Source organism: Budorcas taxicolor, chromosome 11 (assembly GCF_023091745.1).
Source record: "Budorcas taxicolor isolate Tak-1 chromosome 11, Takin1.1, whole genome shotgun sequence".
NCBI lineage: Eukaryota > Metazoa > Chordata > Mammalia > Artiodactyla > Bovidae > Budorcas > Budorcas taxicolor.
Genome location: NC_068920.1, coordinates 84,216,839 through 84,228,155, shown reverse-complemented (window position 1 = coordinate 84,228,155; position 11,317 = coordinate 84,216,839). Strand labels below are relative to the sequence as shown.

General features: G+C 56.9%; 1 protein-coding gene across 2 annotated transcripts; it reads right to left on the bottom strand.

Moving 5' to 3' along the window:
* Positions 1 to 1,340: 1,340 nt before the first annotated feature.
* Positions 1,341 to 10,970, bottom strand: PKDCC (protein kinase domain containing, cytoplasmic). 2 transcript variants are annotated; one of them, XM_052648107.1, is made up of 8 exons: positions 10,316 to 10,970; positions 6,898 to 7,023; positions 6,145 to 6,267; positions 5,278 to 5,549; positions 4,524 to 4,603; positions 4,182 to 4,289; positions 2,461 to 2,634; positions 1,341 to 2,251 (listed from the first exon to the last, which is right to left on the bottom strand). In XM_052648107.1, the coding sequence occupies exons 1-8, from the start codon at positions 10,952 to 10,954 to the stop codon at positions 2,166 to 2,168; spliced, it is 1,608 nt and encodes a 535-aa protein (XP_052504067.1). In that variant the 5' UTR covers positions 10,955 to 10,970; the 3' UTR covers positions 1,341 to 2,165. The 2 variants fall into 2 exon arrangements, with proteins under 2 accessions (XP_052504067.1, XP_052504068.1); XM_052648108.1 differs by lacking the exon at positions 6,898 to 7,023.
* Between the last annotated feature and the right edge of the window lie 347 nt (positions 10,971 to 11,317).

Sequence of the window (11,317 nt, the reverse complement as noted above, 5' to 3'; positions counted from 1 at the left end):
CAGCAGTGTAACCTCTAACACTGGCCGGCACAGGGCAGGCTACACATGTGGCACCGCATGAATTCAGCCGAGGAAAGGGGTATGGAGGCTGGTGGAAGTCGAACTCCTCCTTGGAGGGTTGGGGACTGAGAGAGATGAGTATGGGCAGGACCCAGCTTGGCTGAGTCATGGTGTGAGGTTCTGCGGAGCCTCTGATGCCCCCTGCTCTTCAGTTACCAAGCCTAAGAAACCAGAGGCCGGATGTAGGGTGTGTGGGCTGGGAATGGTGGTGCTGAGGTACAACCTTGAGGGTCTGAGCAGCTCCATAATGAGGACTCCAGGACTAATATCAGCTCCTCAATTACTTAAAACTAAGGGGACAACCTGTGCATAAGAAATTATGCCACGCACATCTGGTGAGAAGAAATCAGGTTCTGAGGTAAACTTCGGCTATTCTTTTTAAAGCCCTCAAAGGCTTGTGGACTTTGAGAATATTCTAGAAGTAGAATGGTGTATAGGAGAGAAGATGTGGGATCTCAAGTTAGAAGACTTGCATCCAGAGAATTCGTTGGTGGTCCAGTGGTTCACACTCCATGTTTCCACAGCAAGAGGCACAGGTTCAGTTCCTGGTCAGGGAGTTAAGACCCCAGGGGCTGCATGGTACAGCCAAAAAATAAAGAAAAATTAAATCAAACAAAACAGAATCACACAACTTTAAAAAATAATTACTATTTAAAAAAAAAAAAGATGACTTGTATCCATGCTGGGGCTCTCTCTGGCCTCAGACCCTTTTCTCTCTGGGCCTCCATGTACTTGGGCCTTGCCCTGTTAAACCCTCCCTCTCAAAACCCATGAAGAAGGGGCTGGGCTTTCCACGGACTCTGCTGTCTCCCCACCTTCCATATATTTATCTCTTGCTCAAAAAAAAAGAGAAAAGAAAGGCTCTGAAAAAGAAAGTGTGCATTACCATGTGGTGATAATGGCCGGGACCAACCCCTCCACCAAGGCAAAGCCAACCAGCCTGGAGACTGCTCGGGATCCCCTGGCATGGCTGACATCCCACCATTAGGGCATGAGTCCTTTGGGTAACGGCTTTCTATATTAGAAGCCAATAGAAGCAATAAAATTTCAACTTTGTTAGGGGAAGGGGTTCCTTATGTCTTTGGTTAGGACAAGGATGTGGACGACCAAGGAGGGAGATGGAAGCCATGGGACTAGGGCTTGAAAACACATTTTGCACACTTCAGTGTCTGCCATGGAGATTTCACTTCTTTGTCACACACCGCTCCTCCCCCAACTCCCCAGACATACACCAGGGACATAAATGAGCACGAGTAAGTCAGGCCAAGAAACTGTGACTGGGGAGGTCAGTCCTTGCCGTGAAATATCATTTTATTAATTGATTTTACTTTTTTTTACAAAAATAAACATTTTAATGAACAAGAAGTACAAAAGCTTCTGGATATACAAACTCCAGGAGGGGGGAGAGGCTGGTTTTGGCTGCTTTTCGGCTTTCACTGAAAGCAAATGAGGCAGAAAGGCCCCGGCCCCACCCCCGCCCCAGGTCCTGGCTCAAACTGCTACCTGCTCCTCAACCCATGACTTGGCTCATACCTGTGTGCGCCTCTGTCTGTGCCCCTGGGCTGGCTGGCAGGCGCCCCCTGTTGGGTTCCCAGAGGCAGCCGCCCTGGAGTACAGAATCGCCCACATCTTGGAGCATCTCTTCAAGTCTCCGCTCAGGAGCTTGGCTAAGAGACCATGCTCCATGACCGATTGTCCCCTCGCGGCCCCTGCTGGCCCATGGCACGCACAGCAGCACCGGCAGCAGGGGCTCTGGCTACATTCTCACACTACACACAGTGATGGGGCTGCCCACAGAACTGTCCCCACTAAGGGGCAGAGCCCTCAATGGGGAGATCAGCCTGGGCCCTACTGGCAGCCGAGACAGTGGAAGGGGCAGTCAGCTCCCTCCCCCTGATTCTTGGCTCTGGAGCCAGCAGTCCCAGACCTAGACTGGTAAACTCACATTTTTAACATTTGGCATTATTGCACGTTGTCCTGGTCACCTCGGTCTGTCTGGGCTGTCAGCTTGCTCTGCAGGGGTACCCATGTGACATGCAGTGCTGCTAGGGCAAGTCACAGGCAAGCCCAGCTGGCGGGGATGGTCAGCGGAGCCTGCAGATGGCTCAGCCAGAGGCCCTCACATATGTGGTCTTGCTGGGATCAGGGACCACGTGGCTCCATCCTGTCTTGAAAAAGACCAGTTGCCGACCTGGAGGCAGAAGTGAGAGGTAACAGGACTGGATGTTTCTCTCCCTGGAGGGAGGGCCACTCTCCCTAACACAAGGACACTTGTCTCATCCCCTCCGCCTCCTTGTCTTCTCATTGTTTCTGGCTTCTGATGGGGGGCCACCACTACCCGTCAGTCTCTTCTGGGGAGTCTGGTCACCTCCCTCAGGATGTCCTTTCCCCCTAGCTCACCTGTCCAGGTGGTCTGGTTGGTGACCACAAAGGCCTGGCACTGCGCATGGTTCTCACAGATGTCCACAGCCTCGGCCAAGCTGAACACGGAAAGGAGGCAGCCTCCGTGGTGGTAGGATGGCCAGCATCGGTAGTCCTCCTGGGGGATAGTACTGTCGGGGAGGCGTTGGTACTCTGTGGGTGGGAGACGGACATTTAAAGCTGGGCTTCCCAAACTTCAGTGTGCATGTGAATCTTCAGGAATATTGTTAAAATGCAGATTCTGATTCTGAAGGTCTGGGGTGGGACCAGGGAACTGGCATTTCCAACCAGCTTCCGGAACTGCCGGTTTGCAGACCACACTTTGAGGAGCAAGAGCTTCCTGCTGCCCTTGGTCCCATTTCCTTCTGGCCTTGGGGAGAGAGGTTAGGCCAGCTTCTTGGGTAGGGGATGGTCAGTCATGAGTTTCTGAAGTTCAGAGGCATGCAGATGAATGTGAAACACAAAAAATTACCATTTGGGAATCCACAACTTGAGTGTTTGGGGCAGAGGCTGGTGGAAGAATATGAAATCTTCCCATTTCACAGAAAGAGCCCCCAGAGGCTCTGAAAACTCAATCCGGAAGCTGCTTCACTGCAGGCCTCCTGTTCATCCGAGTTTTTCCTGCTGCCTGGGGAGCCCCAGCTCCGGACTGATAATGCAGTGGGCCTTGGCCACCCCGCCTTCCTGCCTCCTTCTTCTACAGGGACTAGACCAAAGTCCAGAGCAGGCTGTGATTTATAGCCCCATAAACGGAGTCCTCGGGGACAGAGCCAGCCATTGTTCACCTCGTTAAACTTTATTTACAGGGCTAACGAGGGCTCCCCCACCCCTAAGACTGGCCAGAGCTCCTTGAATACGGATGCTGCCCATCCCTCGCCCCCTGCCAACCATGCTAAACCCCAGGGCCTCAGCAGAGGGACCGCGCAGCCTGCAAGTCATGACTGGAATTCTCTCCCTGCTCGGGGGCTTCTTAACTGGTATCAGGTGGAGCCCTCTCCACCTCCAGCCGTCCTCCTAGCCCCAGAAGGGTGAGGAAGGAAAGAGAAGTAAACACAAACTGTGTTCCAGCTGTGTAAGAGGAAATGAGTTAACTGCTTTCACACATTTCACCTATCATTTACTCTCCGGAAGAATTTCGTGAGGCAGGTAATACTGAACCCAATTCACAGATGAGGAAAGTGAGGCTCAAGGCGTAAATAACTTGCTGAAAGTACAGCAATTCTGTACACAATACAGAACGAGCTTTGCAGCCACCCAGAGAAGGGGTGTCAGAGCCCAACCTCCAGTTCAAGGCAGAATTATAGTTATTCCTGGGCCTCCCTGGTGGTTCAGATGGTAAAGAATCTGCCTGCAATGCCGAAGACCAAGTTTGATCCCTGGGTTGGGAAGATCCCCCGGAGAAGGAAATGGCAACTCACTCCAGGATTCATGTCTGGAGAATCATATGGACAGAGGAGCCTGGTGAGCTACAGTCCACAGGGTTGCAAAGAGTCGGATACGAGTGAGCGAATAGCGCACACGTACATAGTTGTTCTAGCTCAGTCAGAGGGAAGATCTCTGAGTGAAGCCCAAGCAGTCTCTCTGCATCACTCCAAGTGAGTCTCAAAGGGAGGTTGAGCCACTTTCCCAACTTGGGGGATCACTCTCCTGGAACCGCTCCCCACCTTCCCTGCCCCTGAATCCCTACAGGGGCCACTCACCGGCTTGGCTGCCTGCAGTGGAGTTCTGCAGATACTGCCCGCTCCGGTACAGGTGCAGCACCTTCTCCAGCTGGGCCAGGGTCTCGTCCGCCCCCCAGGCAAGCTCTCCTGCAGAGCGCAGTGGGGCTCTAAGAGGGCACCTGGGCGCCTACATCTCCCTCCCCACCCCCATCCACCCCAACTCTGGAGCCTGGGCCCTGATGACCGGAGGACTTGGGCGGGGGTTTGCCACAGAATCTATTTTGGGAAGTGATGTTTCTGGACTGTGTGCCATCCTGGGCCATTCTTGTTCCCACGCTTGCTGGAGGCATGGGGGACAAGGTGATGGGAGGCAGTGCTCACCTGTGGCATTGACAATGCTGTCCAGCAGGGGCCGGAGTGAAGGCGGGGCACTATGGGGCAGGAGGTATGTGAAGAAAAACCTGGGGCCGAGAGAAATCAGGGGCTCAAGGTCCAGCCTGTGGGGACATAGCCTTCCTCTACCCCAACTTGGGACAGAACCCCAATCTTGCTAGGGAGCCTGATCCCTTGGGCTAACCATCTCACCCATATAGCCCCAGAGGGTGCCTAGGAGTCGATTCAGCATAAGGAGTCAATTAAGCATGTGCCCTGTTGGGGTCTGAGCAGATGCTAAGGCCACAAGTAACTTCACACCAAATTGAAGTCTGAGGTGTGTTTTCCCCATCCACTCTGGGGACTTGTCCACCCCTCAGCCCCACATTATCCCCCAGGTTGACCTGTGTCAGAACCAGCTTCCATGGCTTGGCTCTCTGAGGAGCTTCCACAAGTGAAGGGCCTGGGGAGGAAGGGCAGGGCCCTCCCACCAGCCCTAGGCTGAGTCTGGCACTATTTTAAGAAGCCTCCAGCTGCCACCCCCCAACCCGGATTCTCCCTGGAGCTGACTATTTTTAGCTTCATGCCAGGAGCCTGCCTGTTCCCTTCTGGACATGGGGCAGCCTTTCTCCGCCCCTGCCACTCCACTGGTCATGGCAGAGTTTCCTGCCCTGGCTGGCCTCTTGGACCCCGTGTGAGCTCCCCTCCCTGCCGTGCCCCCTGGGGCCTCTCTCGGGTCCTCCTGAGTGGGGGTGGAGGTCACCTGTAGGCATTGTAGAGGTTGCGTTTCTCATTCATGGCCTCGCACCAGCCCTGGGCAGAGCAAGGCAGGGTGAAGTTCCTGGCCGGGAACTCGAGTATGCAGTCGGCGTTGCCTGTACACGGCGTCTCCTCCACACGGGCGTCATCCAGATCTGTCACCTTCAGCTCCCCGTCCACCAGCACAAACTGTCGGGGGCGGAAGTCCAGCAGAGTGACCGAGCCCAGCGGGGAGTGGGCCAGGTGGTGGAGGAGGCGGCCCAGGCTCAGGCAGATCTGAGGGGCAGACACCGGACTGCTCACAGCTTTCCTCCAGGGAGGGGAGCCTGGGGGCCCCAGGGTGCCCTCCTCTGAGGCTCTGGACTGAGCTGGGGGGGTTGCCTTTCTCTTAAAGGCTCGAGTGTTCACTAAGGGCTGAGGCCTGGGACCTTGCGGAGCAAACCAGTGATTTTCTACGACCCCATGGCTGGCCTGACCCTGAGGGTAACATGGAGAAAGCGGGGAAATCGGCAAGGGAAATCTGGGGACTCCTCCCTGAAGTTGCATCTCAGTGTGGGTTCTGTCCAGTGCATGCAAATAGAGGGCAGGTCAAGATGACCTTAAGATCTTTCTAGACATAGGACACTGGCCCTCCTGCAGCCAGGCTGAGCGGGTGTGTGTGTGAAACAGGAGTACAAAACCAGGATCCTCTCTGCCTTTTTTTTTTTTTTTTTTAACCCTTTGGCTGATGGCTGAGTCAACTTCTCGGCATCCCTCCCACCCTCCCTCCCTCAACTAAGGAGGAGTCCAAGCTGCTCTGGAGGGCTGACCTTCTAAGGGAGAACCATCCCAGCCAGAAGCCCAAGGCCAACTGGCCCTCCTCCCTGCTCACTCGGAAGCGATCCTCCCAGGAAGTCTGCAGCAGCTGGATCATCTCCACAGGGGCGCCCAGCTCCGTGATGGTGGTCAGGGTGTCTGGGATGTCCTCACTGTCCTGGTAGCAGTAGCCATAGAGCTGAAAGAGGCCCAGGCGGGTCATGAGGTCACAGGGTGGGGATAGGGATGAGGAAGGGCTGGGTTGTCGGATGCCCCCACCCTCTCAGCCCTAGGTCTCTGCTTCAGCTCAGGCCAGAAGAGAATAGCAACTCTGCCTGGGAAGCCTGCGCTCTAGCCCACTGTTCTAGCAGCCCCTTACCTCTGGCCACTCAGGTAAATGGGCAGGTCTGAGCACCATGTGCCAGGCACTGTGCTAAATGTTTTACACGCATAACTCAATTCTTAGAATAACCTAAAAGGGCATAGTTGGTACTATTAGTATCTCCAATTCCCATGTGAGGAAACCAACTCAGAGAGGTTAAATTACCTCCACAAGGTCACACAGTTAAGAAATGCAGGAGCTAGGATTTAAATATATGTCACTCTGATTCCACAACCTTGTTCTTTCCAAGAGTACCATTTGCTAACTGGCAAACCAACAAATGGTTATTGTACCTCCTCCCCTGTTCTAATCCTTGTCTTTGCTTCGTCATTTCCACTTATAGGCACCTTCATTTTTCCTTTGCTCTGGTTTTTCTGTAGGGAAAGCAATCTCCCTGAAGATTTGTAACAAGTGTTGATCAGTACAAAAAGAATCCAGGGTTCATACCCTTGGGTGTTCTTTGCATAGTTGGTGGGGGCGGGGATGACCCACATCAGCTGGGGTAGTCGTGAGTTCCTCGGGAAGGTCACTGTTCGAGGGCATGGTCACAAGGGCCTTTCCACTCCATAGGATCTGGGGGAGGGGCTTTGTACAGTTCAGCTGGCCAGGGGCTTCTGGGAAACACAGCCTGACTTTGTCACCGACACCTAAACCAGGATCCATGGAGAGCCCTGCTTGTTCCCGCCTTTCCCACCTCGCTGCACATCAGCTAAGGGATCAGCTGGTGCTCAAAACACCCAGCACCCTGTGGGGCAGGAACACAAAGGCCAAGTTGTCGGGGGAGAGTAGGAAGAGAGAGCTGAACGGTGGGGGTGGGGGTGGGGTGGATACCAGCAGAGCCAAGCCCCTGGGCTAGCTGTCCCTGCAGCTTTCACCCTTCACGGTTCCACTCCTGGGCCCCTACACTCTCCCTTCCATCCCAGTAGGGGCCTTTTAGCACCCCCATCCCTGGAGCCAGCTACCTCAGTCCCGCCGGCATGAGGGAAGGCACATCTCAGATCACTAGGGTGGCGACTTGAGGGATGGGGGAAATCCCAGGTGCCCTCTTCTCCCCTCTTCTTTCCTCCCCACCCCACATCAGCCCGGGGAGGCCCCAGATCCCAAAGGGGGCAGCGGTAGGGGGAGGTAAAAGGAGCAGCCCTGGAGCCTGGTTCTCATTTTCTTGCCCAGAGTCTGAGCCTTTGTGGGAAACTTCTGAAGGTTATTAAACACCCGGAGGTCGTTAAATGCGCTGTTAACGAGGTATTAATCAACACCCCTCAGGAAAAAATAAAAAGACACCATTAACCCCCCCAGGAAGCTTGAGGCTGAGCATTTCAGTCGCATCTTTTGTTCCTCTGGGAGAAGAAATACATTCTGGCAGGGCCAGAATCAGGGCCCAGGCAGGCCTGGGGCCCCAGCTGAGGCCGGTGGCCCCAGAACGACAGAGGTGCAGGGGAGGGGGGACCCTTGTGCCCTTTGACCCTGGGCTATAGAGGCATCTATCACGTGAGGGAGTGTGTGTGTGTGCGTGTGTTGTGTGTGTGTCAGAGGTGGGCTGGGGAGGGGTCACAGAAGATGGATGGAGACATCCCGCCCGGGCAGTCCCGGAGACCAGAGCAAGCTCTGGGAAGTGCCCAGTGGAACAAACTGTCCTGGGCCTTTGCTGTTTGAACACCCACAGCGCCAACTCTGGGGCTGCCAGAGAGGGGGAGGGAGCCTCGGGGAGCGGGAAGCACTCTCTGGCTCCTCCCTGGTTCAGCAAACAGTTGAACAATTTTGAAATTTTAAATGATTAAAAGGTATTAAAACAACATTATTTCTAGTTCCCTGCACACCCGAATGGAAGCCTCCTGGGCAAGAAGACCCCCAGGTAGAAGACCCTCTTTGGAGGCAGAGGTGACACTGCTGAAGAAGCCAGAGGGATACTGGCCTGGGGGTCTGGGAATGAGACACCCACCAAAGCCATCCCTAAATTCACCCCAAGGCTCCTCTATCTTCCTGTAAGTAAGGGTAGCTTTCCACCTCTCCCCTGACAGAAAGGACCTGGGACCCTCCCCATCTTGTAACACTTGTGTCTTAGAGCAACTCACCCCACTCTCCCACCCTCTAAGAGCCACACAGCCAACCAGTCTTGGTCTAGAGAGGGACTGAGTGAAAACCAGTTATAATTTTTTTTTGGACACCTCCAGCATTGTGGTGGGGGCCTGACATTAAAGTGGAGGACCATTCTGTGATATACGAGGGGGTGGTTAGCTGATGCTCCTGTTGAAGTCTGCGTGGGGTAAGAGAGGGCGGGAGGAGTTCCTTAAGAGACAGGAGAGCACAGCAAACCTCCAATCTGTCGTAAGGGAGAGGGGTCTTGAGTCAATTAACTAACACTCAATATCCTGCTCACACACTCAAGACCTTCCCCACTGCCTCGGAATCTGACCAACACCCCAGTTTCCAAAAAGTTCCCAGGAGCCCCCGGGAAGGGAAGAGAACTAGATCCTCCCAGTTAGAGTGGCCACGTATCCAGCTGCTCACTCCCTGCAGCTCCAGAGTCAGCTATGCCACCAGGCAAGCCACCCACAGCTGCTGGCTCTGCCTGACCTGCCACCAGTTCAGAACTCAGGACCCAGTCAACACGTGTCTGATCAGGGCTGGGATAGCCTGGGAGCCAGCAGTGGTGTCAGTAGCTCTCTGACTTCTCTCTCCTATTCTGTGATGCCCAGACCTGGGGTCCATCTCACTCCTGAGGAAAGGAGGGAGGGACTCCTGGGTTTTTGCTCAATTCTCCTGGGTGCAGAAAGGTTCATGTGAGTGGGCTGGGAGGTGGAAGGCGTGGGCATGGTTCCTCAGCTGGGGAGCCTGCACATACCCCGTGTTCACTGGGCCAGGAGCAGTCAGGGATTCCCCTCTGCTCAGACATGTGCAAAGGGAAGGGTTTGTCTAATCCCAGGACTGACTCAAGGACAGAGGAGAGCTGGGCGAGAGGAGGAAGTGGGTGTGTTAGGGCAGTGCTGGGACTGTGAGAGGCCCACTCTCTCAGTCTAGCCTGGAGGGGACAAGGTGGGGTCTCATCTTTCCTCTCTGCTCCCCGGTGAATGGGAGAGACAGTGTCCCATTTAGTAGGAACCTGGGCATCTGGCCTTCTCAATCCTCCAGTCTCTTGGCCACATTTGCTCAGGTAATGTGACTCTCAGACCCTCAGCCTGTCCCCCAAGCATTGAGCTAGGACCCAAAGGCTTCCCCAAAGCCTACTTTGAGACCCAGGGTCTCCTCAAGGAAGGGCTATGCATTTTGTGGCCTACTATCCAATTCCCTCCAGTTCTTCCAGTGGCTTCTGGGTGGGATAGCAGATATTCTTGGGAATCAAACCTGGTCTTTTTCTAGCTCTTCCCACCCCCATTTGCTGTGCCATCCCACCTTCAAATTCAGACAAGTCACTATTTGGAAGTTGAGAGAAGTGGGGTTCAGATTCCATCAAGAAAGTGAACAGATCACTGCAGCTGTGCCCCTAACTCAGGGGTGAGCTCTCTTCAGCGTCTCGGTGTGGGGTCATTTCCCTGGTGCTCAACACCCCAGCTCCAGCCAGAAGCAGGGTCCTAAGTCCAAACGGACCCCAATTCCCATCCAGAGTTTGGGAACCCTCTATCCTGATCTGTCTTGGTGTGGAAGCTGAGGAACCCGGGAGTCTCTCCGGACAGCCACCCAGGAGTGAGAAGCAGGGTGGCGTAGAGGGGAGCTGTCATGGACCGGGTTCTGTCCCCCAGTTTAACCTGGCACAGTCACCGGGGCTCCGCTTCTTTATGTGTAAAAACAAGGGTTCTCTTCTAGCCAGAGAGACCGGACCTGGGCACGTCCAGCCAGCACCCTCAGCCCCGCACCCGCACCCTCGTACCTGCAGCACGTTGGGATGCCGCAGCCGCTCCAGCAGCACCATCTCTTTGAGCAGCTTATGGGCCGCCAGTCGATAGCAGCCCCTCCGCGCCCCGAACTCGCGCACGCAGCTGCCCAGATCGTGGCCGCTGAAGTCCACCGCCTTGAGCGCCACCGCCGCGCCGCCAGGCAGGCGGACCCGGTACACGGCCTTGGTGTAGCCGGAGCCCAAGTACTGAGCGCCGGACACGTTGCGGAGCGCGGCGCAGCCCAGGCGCGGGCCCGGACCAGGGGAGCCCGGGCCGGGAGCCGGGGGCCAGCCCGGAGCGCCGTCGGGCAGGGGCCGGGCCCGCGGGGGCCGGGGACGCTGCAGGCCGGGACCGCCCGGAGCCAGGTCCATAAGGCGCCGCCGCTCCGGCCGGCCGGCCCCGGGCCCGGGGCCCCCGCGGGAATAGCGCTGCACCTCCTCGTAGCGCGCTCGAATCTGCCGGGCCAGCTCCCCGCGGCCCCCGCGACGGCCCGGGCCCGGGGCTGGCGAGGGCCCGGGGGACTGGCCGGGCCGTGGAGGCTCCGAGCCCGGTGCGAAGAGCACGTTGAGGACCGAGCCCAGCAGGAAGGAGGCGCAGAAACCCGCGGCCACCGCCGCCCGCCGGCGCCGCATCGCTCCCCTCCCCCCGGCCGGCCGGCCCCGCGCGGCTCCCCGGCCGCGGCCCCGGGAGGCTCAGGCTCCGAGGCGGCTCCGCTCCGCGCTCCGCCGGCCCCCTGCCCAGCCCACGCGCATGGCCCCGGCGGCCCCGGCCCCGGCCCCGGCCCCTCGCGGGCGGCACATCGGCCTGACACTTGCCTCCCTCTCGCCCTGCCCCCGCCGCTTATAAGGCCCGGGGCCGCCCCCCGCCCCCGCCCCCTCCGCCTCCGCCTCCCAGCTCCCGGCCCCAGCGCGTCCTCGGCGCCGCCCCCTCCGGCCGGCCCGGCCTTCCCCGCTGACTGACAGCGGGACCTCCTCCCGCGGCCGTCCGGGCCTGAG

Excerpts from the sequence above, each read along its gene's own strand:
- PKDCC (XM_052648107.1), bottom strand. The coding sequence starts at position 10,954 with ATGCGGCGCCGGCGGGCGGCGGTGGCCGCGGGTTTCTGCGCCTCCTTC. Across the intron at positions 6,268-6,897 it reads TATGCAAAGAACACCCAAGG|CTCTATGGCTACTGCTACCA; the intron begins GTATGAACCCTG and ends GGCCTCTTTCAG. Across the intron at positions 5,550-6,144 it reads CCTGGGAGGATCGCTTCCGA|ATCTGCCTGAGCCTGGGCCG; the intron begins GTGAGCAGGGAG and ends TCTGCCCCTCAG.